This window comes from Mobula hypostoma, chromosome 10, assembly GCF_963921235.1.
Source record: "Mobula hypostoma chromosome 10, sMobHyp1.1, whole genome shotgun sequence".
NCBI classification, from domain to species: domain Eukaryota; kingdom Metazoa; phylum Chordata; class Chondrichthyes; order Myliobatiformes; family Myliobatidae; genus Mobula; species Mobula hypostoma.
This window is the reverse complement of record NC_086106.1, coordinates 57031295-57054547: the sequence shown is the minus strand read 5'-3', so window position 1 is coordinate 57054547 and position 23253 is coordinate 57031295. Positions and strand designations below refer to the sequence as shown.

General features: G+C 43.9%; 2 protein-coding genes across 2 annotated transcripts in view; one reads left to right on the top strand and one right to left on the bottom strand.

Annotated features, from left to right (window-relative positions):
• Positions 1-1573: 1573 nt before the first annotated feature.
• Positions 1574-22485, bottom strand: LOC134352546 (T-cell-specific guanine nucleotide triphosphate-binding protein 2-like). The gene is made up of 3 exons (XM_063059804.1): positions 22413-22485; positions 18424-18649; positions 1574-3526 (listed from the first exon to the last, which is right to left on the bottom strand). The coding sequence occupies exons 1-3, from the start codon at positions 22483-22485 to the stop codon at positions 2362-2364; spliced, it is 1464 nt and encodes a 487-aa protein (XP_062915874.1). The 3' UTR covers positions 1574-2361.
• Positions 22256-23253, top strand: part of LOC134352545 (uncharacterized) — a 54566-nt gene continuing 53568 nt past the window's right edge. The window contains exon 1 of the mRNA XM_063059803.1: positions 22256-22396. The gene's annotated coding sequence lies outside the window, so the exon portion shown is untranslated. The remainder of the gene's footprint in view (positions 22397-23253) is intronic.

The following is a 23253-nucleotide window of genomic DNA, read 5'->3' as shown; positions in this document are numbered from 1 at the left end:
TACAAGACGTTCTTAAAGCGCTCAATAGACCTCTACGTTTTCCCCTTTCCCTACATCCATTTAGCCTCCCGTTGCGAATTTACTTAATCTGGGATAGACATGAATAACACACCAAGCTGCATTCTGTTTTAATGTTAATTTTCAGCAGATTTATTTGCAAACAACTGTTGCAGCACTGGACTCGATTCTCTTACACGCCATGTCGAAGTAAAGAACGGGAGATGTTAGAGTTGATGAACAATTCTGCGTTATTCCCCCGAACAATCCCACGGAATGCATCATCGCACAAAATAAAATTTAAAAAGTCCGGAGCAAATCGGGAAAATACTGCTGACATGAAATTTTGAACACAGATCTGCTAACATTAGTGCAAAGATTTGTCTCCAATGACGGCCGAACTGCAGGCTAATTTTCCACCTTACCTGCACTGCTCTCCAAACAATTCAACTCCTTGACTTCTCCGCTCTGTGCTCACAGCTCCGTCTCACTGGCTTTATTTCCCTCCACAGCTACTCACCGATAGGGCGCTGCTGAGAACACCTTCTTTTGATTGGACTGCAAATATGTCAATCAAGCCTCCGCGTCGTAGCTTGTTGGGTTGGGCGCCGAGACAGGATTTTTTTCCGCTGGGGATTGTAGTTCTAAAACGTCTGTTGTGAAAAGACTGGGTTGAACACCTAGTCTACAGCAGAAGTCTATGCATTAGAAAAATAATGTTTGTTTAAGTTAGTCCAACGTATACCAATGTTTTAAATAACTGTGGTGCTCGCGTCTACTTTGCTCTGTAGAGAAATGAACTGGATTCCTTTATTAAGATTGCCATCTGGTGGATATCTCTCAAACTACCAAATAATCTTTCTCTCCCTCTTCATTCCTCCCATCCAGGTGGTCTTGCTTCCTCCCTACTCTCCTCTCTCCTGAGACGACAGTTTCCCTTATCCTAGCACCCAGTGTATATTCGCTCTTTGCTATTCTCTCTCTGTTGACAGGTCAGTGATAGTGCACCCAGCTCACCCAGTGTGTGTTAAAGGCATGCACCAAGACTATGATAATGCATGTTTGCAGAACTTGATATAAAACTGTTTACAGAACAGTCGACAGTTATTTATACAAAGAATCATGTGCCTCTGACTGATTTTAAAAATATATTATTTCAATACACACACCCTCTAATATCACAAAGGCTAAAATGAGATCCACGGGTTCTTCTGGAGGCATACCAGATGTAGACTCACAGGTACAACCCTCCCCATGTGAGGATGTCTTAAACAGGAAGGTGGCATTCATCATTAAGGACCCTCATCATCTGGAACATGCCCTGTTCTTGTTACTACCATCCGAGAAGAGATACAGGAAATTGAAGACCCCAGTTCATGCCTTCTTCTCATTGTTACCGTCAGGAAGGAGGGAAAAAACCCTGAAGGCACACACTCAGTGATTCAGGGTCAGCTTCTGTCCCTCTGCCATCTGATTCCTAAATGGACATTCAACCCACGAAACACTAGCTCACTACTTTTTTATTTCTGTTATTTTGCACCATTTCTTTTAACTTGACTAGTTAATAGACAGAGATAGATAGTTAATGTAACTCTGTTTATTTTCTCTATATTTAACATGTATTTCATTGCACTGCTACCGTAAAGTTAACAAATTTCATGACATATACCTGTGATATTAAACCTGATTCTGATTCAATGGTTTAGGAACAACTTTCTTCCATCCACCATCAGATTTCTGAACAGTCCATCAACCCATGGACACTACCTCGTCATTCCTCTTTGGCATTACTTATTTATTTCTGAAACTGCTGCAAAACAACAAATTTCACAACCTATGTCATTGAAAATAAACATGATTGTGATTCTGGACTTCAGGAAAAGAAACGGACAAGTTCAAATCTGATATTTAGGTGATAGTTTATTTAGAACAGTGAACTAGGGAAATTTCATCACAACAAATTATAGGTCTGAGGGAATCATGCCGAGGTTTAGACGTTGAGGGGACTGATTCAAATGTGGCCCACGGTTCCAGTGTGCTTATCGAAGAGAGAAATGAGCCCTTTCAGTTTCTGCAAATGTTACAGCAATGATTCAAGCACAGAAGTTCCAGTGATATGGAACAGCAAGTTACAGTTAACAAATGTGAAATACGGAATGGTATCAATCGTTTATATTGAGCAATGTCTACACTAATACTTCTACAATATGTCAAGTGTGCAGGTATCGGGTGGTAGAAAATGGATGTGATTCTCTTTTTCCAAACCCAACCCAACTGTTGGAGAGTATTCTGAGTATGGTGGTATTCTGGACTGGTAATGGGGACCACTGAAAGACGTGTGGCCTGATAAAGGTCACTGCCATCTCACTGAAGTGCCATCTTGGTGAGAATTCGTTCACCTTGCAAGCGGTGATACAGTGAGCTGTTTAGAAAGTAGAAAGTAAAAGCAAAAGAGGACACTGCCCCAATGGCAAAGCGTGCCCGAGGGGAGATATTGTGTGTGAACCAATCTGTAGTGCAACCCACAGTGACAGCCCCCAGTAGTGTCCTAACAATTGCTGAAAAACAGCTGCAGGGCTGCCTTGCATTAAGGAGTGCTGAGAGGGGTTTGTCAATTTTGTTGGACAACCTTTGCAGCTCCTGTTCACGGATGCTAAGCTGTCGCCGGATATGAATCCACCCGGCAACAGTGGAGCCAATAGCAGTGAGGAGGGGCAAGCCTCGGGCAGGAACTAAGCCAAGCACCCCAGAAATGATGGACCACAACCAGACCTTCCTCCTGTGGCTTGAACAAAGTTGGATTTCCCACATCATCTTTTCACTCAAGATCTGGAAGACTTTTAATCTTATGCTCTGGAGATCAGTGGCAAGGGTAGACTTTAATTTTGGAAAATCATATTCTTTCACATCGAAACTGGAGATCAGGAAAATGGCCGGAGGTTTGACTCCAACACTTTTAAAGTTTTTATGACAGTCCTGGATGATTTGCATCTTCCCTTGGCTGAAGTCAATGCGTTGCATCTGCATGGAATAGGCGTCATTGTCAATTTTGGATCGAATGTAGTAGAACTCTTTCTGCTGTGCTTGAATCCTTTTGGAGAGCTCCCCATCACACTCTCTGAATCGCGCCTGAGACACAATGATGTAGAAGTCATAGCTTTCAAAATTCACTTGTTTCAGGTAACGCTTCAGTTCAAAGCCAAAGGAGTTTAATCCTGGGAGATCCCAGAGTTGAATATCTGGCAGGGATGGAAGGTGATAAGCAGTTGGCTCCTTGCTGGCTTCACCATTCCCAGTTGGAGCAGCTCCGGGATCGTCACTCCGAACATCCCTCATGGCGTTGATGAAGGTGGATTTCCCGGAGCCCACATCACCCAGCACGGCAACGTTGATCTTTACACCGGCTAAATCCTCTGCCTTCCGCTTCAGTTCAAGGATCACCATTACCACATCACCTTTACTGTACATGGACTGTAGGTTTCTCACCTCCTGATCACTGAAGTACTTGGACAGGGCAGGCATTTTATTCCTGGAAGGAAATAAGATCACAACATCAACCTGACACTGGGAACATTCAAGGCATTAGTTGTTCAGACTGTGTCACCGGACCCTGTATTACTGCCTCTGAACAGTTCAGAGGGCTTCACTAACAATGGGGACTTCTGTCTGGCGCACAGACCTAATGAAAATAAGAAAGCAGACAGCCCACTAACTTACTCATAGCACACTAAGATAACAATGGCCAGACACTTTATGGGGAAGAAATCTATCAGGCAAGGCAGCAATTCTGTGCAACTTGGGCTAAAAGCCATGAGTAAACATTGGTAACATCAGCCCACATGGGGTCAGGTTGTGAGAACAACACGCACAAATTCCACTAGTGCACCTTGTTCTAACTGAGCCACACGGAAACTGTAACTGGGAAATTTAAAAGTATTTATTTAACACAGCATACCTTCGGAGCGAATCTTCCAGTTTACAACAGCTTAGTTTAGCCAGTCACCTTTGGGATTTCATCTGGATATGCGCATCACCTCCTACATGGCCAGCAACCTCAGCAGTCCTGAGGGATGAGCACTTTTAAATGTGGCACCCGTGCTTGGATCTGTTCAAGCCAATGACGATGGGTGATGAAATATCGTAGAATATGTCTGGGTGCTGAACTCTATATATAAAAGTGTGAAGCGTGTGTATGCGTGTCTTTGTGTAAAGGACAGGCTACAGACCGCTTTGGGTAGTTTGATGAGATAGGGCCCACAGTTGCATATGGTTATACAAGGGTGTATGTATCGTGGTTTGGGAGGCTATATACAGTAAGCACACAGATGAGTGGGTGCAAATCTTCGCAATGGCTGTGCTGAGATTGAGGTGATCACAAAGGGGAGAACTCATGGATGGGCTCTGTTTTGCTGTTCCTTATCTGCTTATTATTGGAATTAGCATGGATATTCTGGACCTACAGGAGAGAATTAAGTGTCAGGTACAGCAAGAGACACATAGTGCACAAATAAAAGAAAGGGGAACATGCAAAGAAGAACTGGACTACAGGAAAGCTCAATATGACAGACTGCTGCATGATCACCTTACAAGATGTAAACAATTTGTCTCAGAGCATGAAGAAAAAAACTTCTGAAGCCAGTTTAGTTGCTGGAGGCAGGGGAGAAGCAAAGGTGGGGCTAGATGTTAGCTGGTCTCATGCAGAGGCGGTGGTCGCTGTAATCCCAATGTGTATTAGGTAAATACTACTAAACTAATACGATGGAGCGATGCATCAGGGAATCAGAGCATGATTACAATCCTCCAGAAGGCCTGGGATGGACAAAGATGTGAAGAAATTCCATCCACAGTGTATTATTTGTACAGAGCATAACTCACATAGGGGCATAAAGGAGCCACAACCAGAGACCCTAGGAATATGTCCAGGTGGACTTCATGGGGTCCTTGCAAAGAGTAGGAGGAAAAGCTACTTTCACAACATTACACTTACTGCCAGCACAGGATTTTAGCTCAGGAAATCCTTTCCAGTTGGGAATTCCAACTCAGGCTGATTCAGATCATGCAGCAGAGGGAAAGTAATGGAGGAAATGTGCAAGCTCTTAGGGATTTGACAATGAATCTTCGTACCCTACCACCTCCAGAGCACACGAATGCTCAAGAGAATAAACTGAACAATCAATACTACCTAAGCTAAGGCCACAACAATGAAAGAAGACATGGCTTGACATACTACAAGCAAACTTGTGAGATCTCATGCGACTGCAAACCTCACAGTGGGTCTTAGCCACTACACGTTCCTAAAAGGGTGAAGAATGGAGCTCCCTTAGGGAATCTATAGGGATAAAGTGACCCAATGTGCTGTTAGGGTGTTTTCTAGAGGTGTGGAATATAGCAAATATTGAAAAAGGATTCAGTGCTTTCTTAGCATGTATGATGAATAAACTTTTTTTTGGTCTGCAAGTTGGGTCTTCTTCTTGGAAGTCCATTGGGAACGATGATGATGTCAGTGACGCCTCTGATGAGACAAAGCCCGAACAGGGAAGCACAGGTGTGCCCACAGATCGGGCATGTTACGGACGTTGAAGGGTCGGGTCAGGTTGTCTCTCCTTTCAGTCCTGGTGCTTTTGATCGAGATCCTTCAGCCGTCGCTCTTCGAATGTGCTGGTGCCTTTGTCGACTGCCAGGCACAAGGCAGTACGGAATTTGGCCAAGGCCTCCCAACCAGTCACAGGGATATTGCCTGCTTTCAAGGACACTTTCACGCAGACTTTGTAGTGTTTTGTGGGGCCTTTCTGCTTTCTGGTGCCATGTACCAGTTCGGAAGAGAATATCATCTTTGGAAGGCGGTTGTCTTCCATCCAGACCACATGTCCAACCCATCAAAGTTGAGCCTTCACGATCAGGGCCTCTGTGCCAGAGGTCTCGCCCTTCGTAGCACTTCTGTCGTGGGGACTCTGTCTTGCCATGAGATGCCCATGATCTTGCGAAGACATCGCAGGTGGAACTGGTCAAGCATCTTGATGTGCCTGCGGTATGGGGTCCATGTTTCACAGCCATACGGCAGAGAAGTCGGGACCACTGCTCTGTAGACTGCCATCTTGTTCTTCAGCCAGATGCCGCATTCTCCCCAGACACATGTCCATAGCCTGCCAGAGGATGCCCAGCTTTTACAAGTCTGTTTGAGACTTCTCGATCTAGACTTCAGGAAGAGGGGAGGCAGCTTCCCAGGTACGTGAAGGCGTCAACATTGTTCAGTTATGTGCCTTCAATCTCAATTCGTGGATCTGCAGGGTTGGCATGGGGTGCGGGCTGAATTAGAACTTCTGTCTTCTGCAGGCTGATGGTTAGGTAGAATTTTCTTGCTGCCACAGCGAGGTCCTGCAGGTCCCTTTCACTATACGCTGCAAGAGCACAGTCATCTGCAAAGAGGGAGTCTCATACTATTGCTTCCAGCATTTTGATCTTGGCTTTGAGGCTTTGCCGATCAAAGAAACATCCATCAGTCCTGTAGCGAATTGTGATTCCCGCATCAGTCTGTGAGACAGTAGAGAACAGCATCATGGCAAACAGCAGGCTAAACAGAGTAGGCATGAGGACACAGCCCTGCTTGACACCATTAGTTACCAGGAAGGGGTCAGAGGTGCTTGATGACTCTGGCCATCATGCCGACATGGAGTGACCTGACAATGCTGACCAGCCCTGGGGGCGGCGGGGAGCCTAACTTGGAAAGGATGTGCCAAAGGCCTGTGTAACTGACGGTATCAAATGCCTTTGTCAGGTCCACAAAGAGGATGCGGAAATTCTGGTTCTGTCCCTGGCACTTCTCCTAGATCTGTCTGACAGCAAAGGTCATGTGCACTGTCCCTCTGTTAGATCAGAAACCACATTGGCTCTCTGAAACAATGTCATCAAGGAGGTGAGCGGTAATCCTGTTCAGTATGATACCTAAAGAAGATAGCAGAGTTTGTCATCAAAACATCAGTTATAATCGATAAACACGAGGAAATCTGCAGATGCTGGACTTCAAGCAGCACATAAAAGTTGCTAGTGAACACAGCAGACCAGGCAGTATCTCTAGGAAGAGGTCGATGTTTTGGGCCGAGACCCTTTGTCAGGACTAACTGAAGGAAGAGCTAGTAAGAGATTTGAAAGTGGGGGGGGGGAGGGGGAGATCCGAAATGATAGGAGAAGACAGGAGGGGGAGGGATGAAGCCAAGAGCTGGACAGGTGATTGGCAAAAGGGATATGAGAGGGTCATGGGACAGGAGGCCTAGGGAGAAGGAAAAGTGGGGGGGTGGAAGCCCAGAGGATGGGCAAGGGGTATAGTGAGGGGGACAGATGGAGTTATAATCGATACTGACACTGTCAGCTTGTGTGTGTGCCAATTAACAGACTCTCTGGTGTCTCTCTGGTGGCTTTTGTTGACAGTCACATTTAGGGGGCTTGTCTGGGATAGGTTTGTGACCAGTGATCTCAGCAGTCTAAGTGGGTGAGTGTTTTTAGGAGAGCACTCACCCTTGGAACTGTTCAGGTCAGTGACCGCGAGATCATGAAGTATCACAAACACAGCAGAAAGGTGAAATGGTGTATGCACACCTGTGTGTCCATGTCAGACACCAGGCATTCTTGGTTAGTTTGGTGAGACAGGACCACCCGGTCTTGCGAAGTGCGGTTACTGACTGTTCAGGATGCTAATGGGGTGTGTGTATACCCATTTAGGGAACTGTATATTTTGAGTGTGTTTGTGTGTTTTATGATTAAGTCAGTAACCTTGGTGTAAAAGTTTTAAATGCAAAGGAATACAACAGGCTATGAGTTCAGATACATGTATGTGGCAAACCACTCTGTGGTTAAGTATGTACTGTTCAATTTTGATCCATCATTTGTACTTTGCGTAGTGTGGGAATTAGTGTGGAGATACTTGAGGGAGAGGTATACCCAGATATGTCCATTGGGGTGGCACCGATTGAGGTTAGGCAACATAAGGTCGAGAACCCTGATGACTTGTGCCATCCCTTGAGCTTGATTAGAACCATCCATAAGCTCTTCACCCCTGGGGAGAAGCAGAACATTTTGTCAGATCTGCCCTCACTTAAGGTCACCTGCCAGAATTCAGAATTCTGGCACAAAATCAAGGAAATGATTCAACTTCAGCAGGTGGAACCCAAAGATATACATGTGCTGGTAAAAGCAAAGTGCCCAAGGAATATGTGGGATAGTGTGGCCCAGGGAGTGCAGGATGGTACCTGGGCAACTACCGGGAATGCCAGAAACAAACAGATGTATCGCGTCTTTAAGGGGGAAGTGAGGCAGCGACTAGGGGGGAGGAGAGAGCAATAATTTGGTTTGGAGAGCATCCATTTTCTTATTGAGGTACCGTGTGCAATACGCCCTTCCGGCCCTTTGAGCAGCATTACCCAGCAACCACAATCCGCGCCCCCCCCCCCCCCGATTTTAATCCTACCCTAATCATGGGACAACCTAGAATGACTAATTAACCTATCAACTGGTACATCTTTGGACTGTGGGAGGTAACCGGAGCATGCAGAGGAAAACACACGCAGTCATGGGGAGAACGTACTAATGCCTTTTGAGCTGATGATCCTGCCATGGATTATGCAGAATGTACCGTTTGTAAATATTGAGCTTATGAGGCATATTCATGGCTGGATACTCCAGGGAGGGTTGACCTAGTCTTCCTGAAAATACTGAAGGAAGGCCTGAGCTCAGCTCACCAGGGAGTTTGAAATTTGGGGATAGCAGTGGAATCAACCTACCCCATGATAGTATCGAGAGCTAGGGAAATAGATGAGAGGGGCAGAAAGAGAAGACGTAAAGTGGCCGTAGTGGATGCAGCTGCTGAGATGTCACTGAGGATTTGCTTTGTGTGCCAGCATCAGGGGCACTTAGCAAGGAACTGCCGGAATAGACATAGAATGGTAAAGGAGATAACTTGTTACAGCTGTGGCCTCTCAGGCCATCTTTGGACAGTGTCCTCAAAAGGGAAGGTGTGAGAATCACTCACCAAAGCAGGCAGAATCCACAGCGGCTCCCTCTTTTCGATTCAACTGCCGACCAGATTATAGAGTTGGTGAGGTCAGCATCCAGGTCAGACAAATAGCTGGCGGCAGTGACTATTGCCATTGGAGGTCATCCATAGATGTACACAAAAGGCTTCTTGGGGGGCCAGCAATAGAATATGTTTGAGGACATGGTGTCTTCAGTATTGGTAACTGATCTACTCTTGCCCATGACTGGAGAGGCGATTTACATTACCATGAAGGAGATGAAACAATGAGGGCAGAGAGAAGTCAGCCCCGGTACTTGAGATTGAGGGAGTGCAGACTCCTGTCGATTTTTGGTTTGCCCAAACAACGAGGGTACTGTATTGCGGGTAGACATAGTAAGTAAGGTGGGTGCTGTCATAGACTCAGTAAAAGGAGAAATAACATGGACAAGACAAGGCCAGGGAACACATTCGACCCACAGAGAGACAGTAGCCTTAAGCAAGGAAGAGAGACAGGGCAATGTGTGGGAATCGTGTCAGGAGGTCTCAAGGGTTGGGCCAAGCACAGCCAGGAGCTGTCAGTAGTGCAGCTGCCTGAGGGGTTAGCTGAGATTAAAGTAAAGGCTCACCAGAAAGGGGACAGTAAGAAGCAGAAAGGGAATGAGTCAACCGACATTAGTATGAGAAGGGCAGTGGAAGAACAGGAAAACAGGAATGACAAGTGTAGGAGAAAAAGCTACAAGTGCTGATTTAGTAAGATTACATGGAGATGTGAAGGACTACTGTAACCATGGTAACACATTGAGAGATCGAGCAAAACAGCAGTGACATGTTGCTGATCGGAGAGAGCCAGCGGGAGGGAAGGTAGTCCCCCCACAGCCAGGTGACCAAGTCATGGTAAGGGAGCTGGTTGAAAAGACAGGTTTCACTCCCAGGTGGATGGAACCAAAGGTGGTGCTCCAGACGAATGACGCCTGTGAGTCAACCAGTGAGTCAGCCAGTGGAAGCACAGGACTTGGGTTAAACCGAATGACCCACCTTCTTGTCACCCTCACAGATGGAGCAAGAGATCAAGTATTCCTGGTGACAGTGTCATTGCAGAGAACCAAGTGATGAACACTAGCCAGCTGCATGAGACCTGACCAGAGCTGATGGACACAGACCCAAAACAAACTCAATCGGAGAAAACCCTGCGAGACCATGACAACAAGCTGTGAATAGTGCATTAAAGGGCAACGGTAACTGTAGTGAAGGCTGGTTGCTGAAGGTAGATGATTAGTTGTATAACTCAAAATAGAGAAGATATTGTGGAAAATAGACTGGGAGGGATCTGAGTTACAGCAGAGACATCAGGTTCCTCAACTTCAATGGAATGGCAGACTGAGAAAGAGAAGAAATTATACATTGCGTCTGAAGGCAGTCACCCCAGTCGGAATGGAGGCTGAGTGGGCTCTTTCAGTGGTTGGGCCAGCGATCGAATGGACAGTCCAGAAGGGGGTGCCACTGGGGTGAGGTCCTTGAAGACATTCAAATAGAGACCACCCCAACCCCTCATGAACATCGATGAGAGGGTCTGAGAGGCTAGTTTACAAGGTGCTGGCAATATTTTGTCATGATATGGAGTGTAAACAGTTGCCTGTGAGCCTGATACATTTACTATGCTGGTGTCCCTGACCAGAGAGTAACCACTGACAGCCACTGCTGAGCTTTAACTATCAGATAATGGAGGGGTGAGGAAAAGATCGTGAATAAACTGAAATCAGCCAGCAGGCAAGGAGGCGACGGGCATACCAATGACAAAGCTGTGTTTTGAATATGTTGGTCAAATTTCTAGAACAATCTCTGCTTACAGTCTTGTGGGTAGCCATTAGGGATGATAGCATAGATGTAGAAATACATAAGGGATATGATAGGTAATTGTGGAAGGAGTCTGAAATACAGGGCATATTTTGCTGCCCTACTTTATTAGATCCTCCTTAAAGTCTGGCCTTTACCGAGAACAAATTTATTTTTGTGCAGCAAAGCCAAGAGGAGGGACTGTCAGGGTGTATTCTGTAGTTGTGGAAAATAGCAAAGATTAATTTCAACGGAAACCAATCTTCAAATGTGAATATCAATTGGAGATCGAATTTAAAGTGTAGCTCAGGCAATGAAACTGCATTTTAGAGTAAATTGCAGACTATGAAGCACCCAATTGACCTGAGATATCTGCATATGCATGAATGAAGCTCGGGGACATATTTTAGGTGTGTTGAAGTGAAGATCTAGATATCTGAAAATTATATGCAACTCAAGAAGACATTCTGAATGCACTGTAACTAATGAAATTGTCCTGTTGTTACCTTTGTTCTTTGGCACGTAAAAATGTGATGTAATATTGGGTCAGGGAACCTCTTCCCAGAGTGACTCCAAATGCTGTCAGCTTGTGTGGGACAAAAACAGACTTTTATATTACCAGCTGTGTGTCCCTCTGGTGCCTTTCATTGACAGTCACAACTTTTTATTATGGTATAGAAAAGAAAAGAAAACATGGTTTGACATACTGCTGGCAAACTTGATGAGATCTCAAGCGACCGCAAACCACACAGTGATTCTTGGCCAGTACACGTTACTGACAGGGGGAAAATGCCTCTCTCTCAGGAAATCTATAGGGATGAAATGGCCCAATATGCAAAAGACCTTTCTTAGCAGCTTAGAGAACTTTTTACAAAATGAGCAAAACAGCAGCAACGTATTTCTGATCACAAAAAGCCAGACAGGGAGAAGGTAATTGTCCCACAGCTGGGTGACCATGTCATGTTACAAGAGCTCCCAGAAAAGACAGGCTTAGCTCCCAGGTAGATTGGACCACAGTTGGCCCTGCTGACAATTGATATCCATGTCTTTGTGCATCTCTTTTTTGCAGCCAGTGGAAACAAAGGATCATGCTGAGTGTTAATACTCATCTTCTTCTCACCCACACAGGCAGACCAAGAGATGAAGTCCACCCAATCAGAATGTCATTAAGGGGAATGAAAACAATGAACACCAGCCTCTGCTTCACATCTGACCACTACTTATGGAAGTAGAACTACCAAAGGAAGGGAATGGGATTGAAAATGCAGAAACGCAGGGCATAGATCAGCAAGCCACAATTAAAGTGTTAAAATATGATGTAGTTGTACTTTGTAATGAAGGCTGGCTCTGGGAGGTAGATGTTTAGTAACATAGATCAGATTTAAAAGGAAATAGTTGAGAATGGATCCCAAGTAATGGCAAAGACGTCAAGTTCCACAATGTTGAAAGGCATGAAGACCAGGCTGAGAGAGAAAAAGAGAAAATATCCGAGAGAGGAGGTCTGTGAGTGTGTGAGAGCAACTTGTAAGTAGATGAGGGCCTGCCCAATGGACTCAGCTCTATAAACATCGGCCACGAGTTCTGGCTGTGTCACGCACAGCTTGCTATTCTAAGATTTATGGTAGTGCTTCAGGATGCCAGATTTACAGAGCTTTCAACTTACAGAAGGTATGTTAACTGGGGTCCATATAGTACTCCACTACCCCACCCCACCTCCCACCCCAATAGCCTCTACATGCATCACATAATTCTCTGTAACTTCTGTCATCTCAAACGGGATCCCACCACCAAGCACATAAGACCATAAGATATAGGAGCAGAATTAGGTCATTCGGCCGATCAAGTCTGATCCACCATATCATCATGACAGATTCATTTTTCTTCTCAGCCCCAGTCTTCTGCCTTCTCCCTGATCCCTTCATGTCTTGATCAATCAAGAATCTATCAACCTCTGCCTTAACTATATGTAAAAAAACTTGGCCTCCACAGCTGCCTGTTGTAATGAATTCCACAGATTCACCACACTCTGGCTAAAGAAATTCCTCCTCATCTCCGTTCTAAAAGGATGCCCCTCTATTCTGAGGCTGTGTCCTCTGGTTCTAGACTCTCCCACCATAGAGACATCCTCTCCACATCCACACTATCAAAGCCATTCACCATTTGATAGGTTTCAATAAGGTCACCCCTCATTCTTCTGAATTCCAGTGAATACCTGCCCAGAGCCATCAAACCCTCTTCACATGATAGGCCATTCAATCCTAGAATCATTTTCGTGAACTTCCTTTAAACCCTCTCCAGAGTCATCACATCCTTTCTAAGACAAGGGGCCCAAAACTGCTCACAATATTCTAAGTTAGCTCCATCAGAAACAAATGATCTGGTCATTAACCGCTCAAACTCGTATAGTTAAACGCCAAATTAAATAAATTTGTAACGCTAATGGCAATAAAACATCTGATCATTTGGAAATAAATGATACTTTTAGAGAATTCTATTCTAAACTTTATAGTTCTGATCCTCCTAAAGATAATACTGTAAAGAATAATTTCTTAGATCGCTTAAACATTCCTACACTTTCTGATGATAATCGAAAATTGCTGGATCAGCTCATTTCTTATGAGGAAATTGCAGAGGTTGTTCACTCTTTGCACTCGGGAAAGGCTCCGGGTCCTGATGGATTTTCTGGAGAGTTTTATAAGGTTTTTTCCTCTTTGCTTATACCTCACTTATATTCAGTCCTTTCTGACTCTTTTAAATTAGGTAGGTTGTCACAAACTTTTTATGAAGCCTCTATTTCGCTTATTCTTAAAAAGAATAAGGATCCAACTGAATGTTCTTCTTATAGACCAATTTCCTTACTTAATGTTGATACTAATATTTTATCTAAACTTTTGGCTCGTAGGATTGAAAATATTTTGCCATCTATTATTTCTGATGATCAGACTGGATTTATCAAAACTCAACACTCCCACTTTAATATTCGCCGTTTATCGAATGTTATTTATTCTACTTCTAAAGAGATATTGGAATGTGTGATATCCTTAGATGCTGAGAAAGCCTCTGATCGGGTTGAATGGAATTATTTATTTAAAACTTTATAAAAATTTAACTTTGGGTTCGATTTTATTCAATGGATTAAATTACTTTATTTATCTCCCTCCGCTCAGGTTCTTACTAACTCTCAGAATTCTAAACCATTCAAACTTCAACATGGAACCAGACAAGGTTGTCCTTTGAGTCCTTTGCTTTTTGATTTGTTCTTAGAACCTTTAGCTATTGCTTTCTGGGAATCTAATGATATCACTGGTATTTTAAGGAGGGATATTACTCACAAAGTGTTGCTTTGTGCTGATGACCTTTTGCTCTACATTTCTACTGTGGTGTCTTCTTTACCTTCTGAACTCTCCTGCTTTAGTCAGTTTTCAGGATATAAACTTAACTTTCATAAGAGTGAACTTTATCCTTTGAATAATTTGGTATTAGTTAATACTAGCCTTCCTTTTAAAATTGTACGAAATCAATTTACTTACTTGGGCGTAACAATTTCTAGGAATTACAAATTCCTTTTTAAAGAATTTTTTTTTTACACTTCTGAATTATGTTAAGAAGGCAGTATCAAATTGGTCACCCCTCTCTTTATCATTGATTGGCCAAATTAATTCCATTAAAATGAATATTTTGCCTAAATTTTTATATTTATTTCAGGCCATACCTGTTTTTATTCCTAAATCCTTTTTTTTGATTCTCTGGATTCTATTATATCTTCTTATATATGGAAAAATAAAATTTCTCAATTAAATAAAGTTCATCTTCAAAAAGCTAAAAGGAATGGAAGTTTAGCCTTACCCAATTTTAGGTTTTATTACTGGGCAGTCAATATATGGAATCTTATGTTTCGGTTATATTATATTAATCGAGAGGACTGTCCGGTCTGGGTTTCTTTAGAAGCTAATTCTGTTAATAAATTTTCTATCATTTCTCTTCTCAGATCCTCAATTTCTTTATCTTTAAGTAATTTAACTGATAATTTTGCAGTTAAACACACCTTGAGGATTTGGGTACAATTTAGAAAATATTTTGGTTTATTGAGTTTATCACTTTCAAGTCCCATTTTTTCTAACTTTTCTTTAAACCTTCTATGACATGTAGTTTTTAAAGAGTGGAATAGATTGGGTATTAAATGTTTTCAGGATTTGTTTTTTGGAGATAGTCTCTCTTCATTTGAACAATTGGTGGTGGTGGCATCCACTAGTCTCGTGAGACCACGGATCTGTGCCTGGAAAGTCTTGCTTCATCTCCAAGGTGTAGGCCCGGGCAAGATTGTATGGAAGACCAGCAGATGATAATGCTGCTAGTCTCCCCTCTCCATAACACTGGTGTTACCCAAGGGAAGGGCAAGGGCTGGTTGGCACCAGTGTCGTCGCAGGAGTTGCCAGACTGAGGTTGAAGGCAATGTCGTACTGCCTTTGGGACTCCAGTTCTGGATTTGTCCTCAGGGTTTACTCCCAAAGCCTTTCCCATGCGTGGGTATGGCCGCAAGGCAGCGGAGGTTTGAAATCAGAGTTTTCCTTCTCTTAGATGGACTGCCTTCCCAGGCTGATGAGCTCCATCTACCTGAAACAATTGTCAGCAAGTATAGCCTACCCAAATCCCACTTTTTTCGATACTTACACATTAGAGACTTTTTGCGTTCTCAGGTACATACATTTCCTAAAAGTCCAGACAAGAATTTGCTTGATACAATTTTTAATTTGAAACCCTTCCATAATGGATCTATGTGTCATAGTCCGGTCCGTGAAGTTTGTGTTCCAGTTCACGGTCCGGTCCACGGTTCCTTGTTCGGGGTTTCTGGTTTTCCCCAGTTTCTGTTGTGGGTACATGTTTCTCGTTATGGGGCTGAGACATAAATACCTCTGCAAACCAGGGATTCCCTGCTGGACTGTTCTGTTCCCCTCCCTGTCTTTCCCCCGCTCGCCTGACTCTCTGCCTGCTCACCTAGCCTGGATACCCCGCCTGTATACCTTGACTGTACCACTGAAGTTTTAGCACCAGAGCAAGACTGGAGCCTTGTTAGGTCAAGATAAGGAGCTGTCTTTCATTCTGTGGTTTGTCTCTCTGTGTCCATGCCTTCGCTAGGTGGGTCCGGCCGTTTGCCGCCACCTTGTGTTGGGATCTGTCTCTTCATGTTCAGTGTTCTGTGTATGAGTCCCGGCCCTATGTCCTGTTCCCAAGGAGGGGTCCTGGCTCTGTGTTATGTGTGTGAGTCCCGGCCCTACGCCCTGTTCCCAAGGAGGGGTCCTGGCTCTGTGTTCCGTGCTCCTGTCTCTTCTAGTCCAGTCCTATCCAAGTCCTGTCCATGTGCCTTTACCTGTCCTTGTGTTTTTCCCTACCCAGGAGTTCCTCACCCAAGCCATGTCCAGTCCTGTAGCCTTGTCTTGTCCTCGCCTAGTTCTGGAGTCCGAGCCCAAGTCAAGTCTCAGGTTCTGGGTCCTTGCCCAGTATCTGGCTCGGAGTCCATACCCAAGCCTCCGCACTTCAAGACCAAGACGCCAGCCTGCAGTCCTCAAGACCAAGACCCCAGCCTGCAGGCCTCAAGACCAAGACCCCAAGCCTACCTCCAAGCCTCAAGCCTCAAGACACCAAGCCTTCCTCCAAGCCTCAAGGCACCAAGCCTGCCTCCAAGCCTCAAGCCTCAAGACACCAAGCTTGCCTCCAAGCCTCAAGCCTCAAGTCACCAAGCCTGCCTCCAAGCCTCAAGCCTCAAGACACCAAGCCTGCCTCCAAGCCTCAAGCCTCAAGACACCAAGCCTGCCTCCAAGCCTCAAGCCTCAAGTCACCAAGCCTGCCTCAAGACACCAAGCTTGCCTCCAAGCCTCAAGCCTCAAGACACCAAGCCTGCCTCAAAGCCTCAAGCCTCAAGACACCAAGCCTGTCTCCAAGCCTCAAGCCTCAAGACACCAAGCCTGCCTCCAAGCCTCAAGCCTCAAGACCAAGACCCCAGCCTCAAGCCCTGCAGTCATGTCATGCCCATGCCTGGTTCTGGCACCCGAGCCCGAGGCAAGACCCAGGTTCTGGGTCCTTGTCCAGTCTTTGGCTCGGGGTCCACGCCCTAGTCTGCGTTCTTGTCCCTGCTCCTTGTTTGTATCCTGTCACGTCCCTGCTCTAGTCAAGACCTGTTCCTTGTACTTCAGTGTCTGTGTCTTGCATTTGGGTCTGTTCCCAGCACCCCATAGTGGCACTATGGTATGTAGTTGGGAATGAGAAATATTCCTTTAGACAAATCTCTGGGAACAAGATTTACAGATTCCAATCTCTGAGGATATTTGGAATGAAATTTTTAAATTGGTTAATACCTCATCGTTATGTCCCCGTCATTTCCTTCTACGATTTAAAGTGATTCATAGGGCCCACATGACTAAAGATAAGCTCTCTCATTTTTTATTTGGATATATCTCCCTATTGTGATAGATGTAACAATGGAGAAGCTTCACTAATTCATATGTTTTGGACTTGTCTGAGTCTTGAAAAATATTGGAAGTATTCCAAACTTTTTTGGTGCTTTTTAAAGCAAATTTTAAACCTAATCCTTTGACTGCCTTATTTGGTATTGTTGGAGGAAATTATATTATTTTGGAGTCACATGATTTGCATATTTTGATCTTTATTTCTCTTATAGCCAGGAGGGTATTGTTGCTGAAGTGGAAGGATGCCACGCCACCTACTCATACTCATTGGTTACATGATGTTATGTCATGTTTAAACTTAGAGAAGATATGCTGTTCAATTTCTGAACCTAGACAAGATTTTTAACATTGTGGGGACCTTTTTTTGAATTATTTTCATAATCTTTGATTTACTATTAAGCACAGATGTTGGCTAACAATATGTTTTATTATATAAGGATTTTTTCCTTTTCTTCTTTTTAACCAAACAGCTTTTTTTTCCCCTCTGGTAGTGAGTTAGATTTTTTTTGTATAATAAAATTATCTCTTTTCAATATTATGTTTAAATTTAATGTATACGGATATGGGGTAATGAGACTATATTTGTTATTCCAATATATTGTAATCGATATATATTATATATCCTACTGTACTCTGTATTCTTTTATGTAAGAAATCAATAAAAATATTGAAAAAGAAAGATTAACAGCTCAAATCTCCGGACAGCAGTCAATAACTTCACGCCCGCAACCCCTGCTCTCTGAGCTGACATTCTCTGTAACTGTTGACTTCCCCTGTTGAAGTGCCTTTGCTGCTGTTACCGCTTTCACTGCTTCCCGGAGGCGGGTGGGGGGAGGCACATTCCAAACCTGAACTAATGACTTTCATTCTCCATTAAAATGGGAAAGAATACCGCCAACACCTGAAAACCCAGACAGCTCCTTTCGGGTCATCACTAGTCCCAAACTGCTCAATCTCTCTTCGCGCCCCTGCTGTTCACGGACTGTGAACCGCGCACACACTGAGCTGTTGCAAGCGCCATCATATTTTCACGGAACCAACAGAATTCAACAGCGCCCGGGCTTGTGAAATCGGAGAACCCTACGGGACCAGTGAAGCGGGCGGGGAGGGCGAGACACTCACGTTATTGTGTGGAACCTTCCCAGCTCACTTTCTTCTATGGATCTGTGTGGGTTTGAACGCGAATCCTTGTGATCAGAGGGATTCACTGAAGAACTGCAGTAATCTTCAGTGAAAATGAAACTACACCTTTTCCGAGAACGGGGCGGGACAAAGACAGAACTTTTACCGGAGCCAAGGTCAAGGCCAATACAACAGCACAACACCAGTTTGCATATTATCCAACCGACTGAACACAGGCGCATTGAAAGGCAAAACCGAATTAGCAGGCAGGATGGGTCAAATAGTTTTAAATGTGTATATTTAAATGCTAGGAGCATTCTGGGAAGAGTGATAAACTTGAGCATAGATCAGTACATTACTGGAACTTGGTTGAGAGAGGGGTAGGAATGGGTGAGCAATATCCCAAGTTTTAGAAGTTTGAGAAAAGATAGAGGAGGAGGTAAAGCAAGGGGTGGGGTGAGGGAAATCAGGGACAATATCGCAGCTCCACTCAGGGGAGACATAATAGAAGGGTCAGACACATTAATTTGGGCGGAACTCAGGAACAGGGTGCAAACACACTGTACTACAGGCCTAGATAACCTAGATGTATGTGAGATGTCACACCTCAATAGGGCAATCACACTGATGGGATTGTACTACAGACCCTGATATATGTGAGATGTCGCACCTTGATAGGGCAAATGCAAGGAGGCAATACACTGTTAAGAGCAAGATCATTAACAGAGTTCCTGAGCACAGAGATTTTGGGATCCTAGTTCACATCTCCTTAAAAGTGGCTACACAGGTCAGTAAGGCTTTTGGAATGCTTGCTTTTATTAATTGAGGCAATGAGTTCAGAAGTCAAGAGGTTATGTTGCGGCTTTATAAAACTTTGGTCAGGCCACATCAGGAGTATTGCATACAGTACTGGTCATCCCACTGCAGGAAAGATGTTGAGGCTTTGGAGAGGATGCAGAACAGGCTTTCCAGGATGATGTCTGCTTTAGAGAGCATACACTATGCTATCATGAGAGGCTGGATAAACTTGGGTTGTTTTCTATGGAATGGTGGAGCCTAAGGGGGGAATCTGATCGAGGTTTATAAGATTATGAGAGGCAGAGATACAGGGAATATCTGTTTCTCAGGATTAAGATGTCTAATACCAGAAGGCATGCATTGATGGTGAGAGGGGTCAGTTCAAGTGGATATGAGGGGTAGGTTCTTTACTCAGAGAGTGGTGGGTGCATGGTATCGTGGTTGAGGCAAATACACTCCAGGCATTTAAGACATATTTAGATGGACACATGAATGTGAGGAAGATGGAGGGATATGGATATTGTGTAGGTGGGAAGGATTAGTGTTTGGGTGTTTTTGGTTTGCTTTTTAGCTGTGTTTGCATGACACTGTGGGCAGAATGACCTGTTCCTGTGCTAAGTTCCATGTTGACTGTGAGCGTCCAGTCGCCCTCTTTCTGTGTTTTATGAAATAAATTCTCAGTGCTCTCTTCTGAACTATCTCCTTGCCCCCCCAATAACCCCAGTGCCCCACCCACTGCATTCCTGTTGCTTCACCAATGACCATGTTCCCTAAAATTCAAGAAAACCTTATCATTGGAAGCAAAATGGTATTAATTGGCTTTGCAGTTGATGCATACAAATCCCCAGGGCCAGATGTGATGTAGTCCAGGTCATGGTAGGACACAAGACTACAAGGTTTCTGACAGAGATTTGTTCTTTTTAATTGGATAACAGCAAATATACTATCCTTCTTGGATAAAGTATTGATTACAGGCCTGTGAGTCAGTGAAAGACTTTTAACAAGTTCCCCTTGAGCACTAGTCAAAAATGTTAGAGCCTATAGGATCCTGGACAAGTTGGTACATTAGATCCGTAGACAGTGCCTGGCCACCTGAGTTCCTCCAGCAGATGTTGCTTTACATTTCCAACATCTGCAGAATTTTGTGTGTTTACACCAGATCCAAAAATAGACTTGGTAATAACAATCAGTTGTTGATGGAGTGTTGGTTTTGTGACTAACGTTCACCGAAAACCCTCCGCATGGATAAGATTGTGCTAGACCTGCTAAAAGTCTACAATGCTCTGCTTTTAGCAAATAATATGTCAGAATCTACAAGGAAGATCATCATTACCCTCATCTACAAGCAGAAGTGGGAGAGAGAGGATATTTGAAACTGTTTTCATTATCATTATTAAATGTAGTTTGCAAGATCCTTTGCAACCTTGTCACCATTTGGATCAATTTTATTTTTTGACGGGGTGGTCAATTTCAACATCACAGGAAAGGACATACCAAACTAAACTGGAAGCAGCTGACTGCAGATAGCTCTACACCTAAGCAAATCATGACATTCAAAAGCATTGAGAGAAAAGTAACATTGCAGTTGCAGAGGTTAATTCAACAGGTTAACATGAAAGAGCTATTACTTGTCTTTGTAAGCATAATGGTGGACAAGTCACATTGGCCCGATGCAATGCTGTACAGGCTCTGCTGGGACTATTGTGTTCTGATAGATTTTTAAGTCTTTACTGCACCACAAGAGAAGTGCCAGCCGACAGGAGGTGAATAAATCACTTATCAGCTACCTTTTTGAGCCACTGCAGTCCTTGAAGTGTGGGTACAGCCACATGCTGTGAGGAAGGGAGTTCCAGTATATTGACCCAGTCCAGAAACAGGTGTATGTTTCTTTGACTTCAAAGTCCAACAAGGGCCATTTCACAATTACCTCAACCATCTGTTACTTAATTACCCAGCACGCTTGTTTATGCTTTTTCAATTTATCTGTCCGTCCATTTCACAAGATGGTTATCCTCAGATCACCTTATTAACTTGTTAAACTTTCCTCGAAGTTTGCATAGATTTGGCATGCTACCAAAAGCTTTGACAAACTTCTATAGATGCCCAGTGGAGGGAATCCTAACTGGTTGCGTCATTGCTTGGTGTGGAAAAGTCGACAGAAAGGGGTGGAAACAGCCCTGTCCATCACATGCCAAATCCTTGCCACCATTGAGCACATTTACATGGAGCGCTGCCACAGGAAGCAGCATCCATCACCAAAGGACACCACAATCCAGGCTCTTCTCTTCTCTCACAACTACCCTCAGGCAGGAGGTACAGGAGCCATAGGTCCCACACAATCAGGTTCAGGAACGGTTATTACCCTAAAGCCACCAGGTTCCTGAAATGGCATGGATAACTTCACTCAGCACAACTCTGAACTGATTGTGTGACCTACGGTCTCACTTTCAAGGACCCTACACTTAAACTCATGGTATTATTTTGTATTTACACAAATCGTTTCCTTTTGCACATTGCTTGTTTGGCCACCTTTGTGTATGTAGAGTATATTTCCATAAATTCAACTGTATTTCTTTATTTTCCTGTAAATGTCTGCAAAAACTTATCTCAGTATATGGTAACATAGACATACTTTGATACCAAGTTTTACTTTGACTTTGTTGTGCCTTCTGGAACAGTGAGCTCGTTCACAGGACTGTGAAATTGTCGCCGCTCTGTTCTCAGATTGATTTGGACCAGGAGTCGATACCTGACCACCCGAGCCCGGGCTTCCTGTTGTGTAGTTCCCAGCATTTCTCTCTCTGGAGCAGAGTGTCCATCCGTAGCCTGTCGGCACGCTTGACATCTCTTCCACTGTTTGCAGAGTTTACAGAGAGGTCTGTGAGGAGTCCAGTGAATGTGAAACTAAACTTCCACATCACGAAAAGAAAATTGCCCAAAAATGAAAAGAAAATCAAAATGGAGTGTTTCCGCGCATTGGGATTGGTGCAAAATTCAGAGAAGCCGGAAGTTTTGCACTCAGTACGGGGAACTTTTGCGGAACAGGACGAAACAAGTAAGATAGACAAGTTAACGTTCGTGCTTCCATTCGCTTTCTCAGTCCGTCTGATTATTCTGAGCGCTGAATGAGACAACACGACCTTGTCACCACAAGACTCTCGAACACCGGGTAAAAGTAAATCAACTCAAACCTCGGGGTTCACGGCCGAGCCGAGAAGCCTTCTGCTTTTCTAAGGGCGCGCTAGCCTCGGAGCTGATGCGCATATCCGTGAGAGAGAGTCCGACATTTTATGAGCGCTAACATTTTAAACATTTATTTCATAGGTAAGCTGGGGGGAAGTTTGAACGGCATTAGATACTGGGAATCGTTGCCCCATAACAGAGACCTCTGAATTCAAGGGGCACAGTTGAAGGATAACACGTACAAAATGCTGTTACGCACAAAATGCTGTTGATCCCAGAAACGTTGACTGTACTTTTTCTATATAGGCTGCCTGGCCTGCTGAGTTCCTCCAGCATTTTGTGTGTGTTGCTCGGTTTTCCAGCATTTGCAGGTCTTATATTGTTTGAGGTTTAAGGTTAAGATGTTTAGAGGCGATCGGAGGAAAACTAATCCTCTAGAGCAGCCTTTCTCAATCATTTTGCAGACATCCTACCTCCCTGAAGTTCCGGGAGTCTCCCGCATATTGCCTGTAAATAATTTTCACGTCTCAGGGAACCTCTGCGTAAAAAAAAAACATTCTACCTACAGCTCACGGTACCTTTACATTCTCAGTAAGTTGTAGATATAATAATCCAAAAATAATTGCCAATGCTCTTTTGAGTAGAGAATTTTTAGCCAACCTTTCTTAGGGAACAAAAACAGATAGTTAAGTCTAGCTTGCCTTTCTAGAAATTAATCTTTCTTTCCCTTGCATAAATTTTAAAAACTCATGAGGCAAACGTAATAAATTTCTGTTAAATAACTGGCTGAAGCCAAAATGGGATTTAATTTTTCTAAAGGTAAACTCAGTAGATTAAATAAAGATTGTA

What these genes read in the sequence shown, in the direction of transcription:
- LOC134352546 (XM_063059804.1), bottom strand. Translation starts at nt 22,485, where the DNA reads ATGCGCATCAGCTCCGAGGCTAGCGCGCCCTTAGAAAAGCAGAAGGCT. An exon ending in GCTCGGCCGTGAACCCCGAG is followed by an intron (nt 18,650 to 22,412) that starts GTTTGAGTTGAT and finishes GCCTGTGTTCAG; the next exon opens with TCGGTTGGATAATATGCAAA. An exon ending in GGAAGGTTCCACACAATAAC is followed by an intron (nt 3,527 to 18,423) that starts GTGAGTGTCTCG and finishes ATTTCCTTCCAG; the next exon opens with GAATAAAATGCCTGCCCTGT.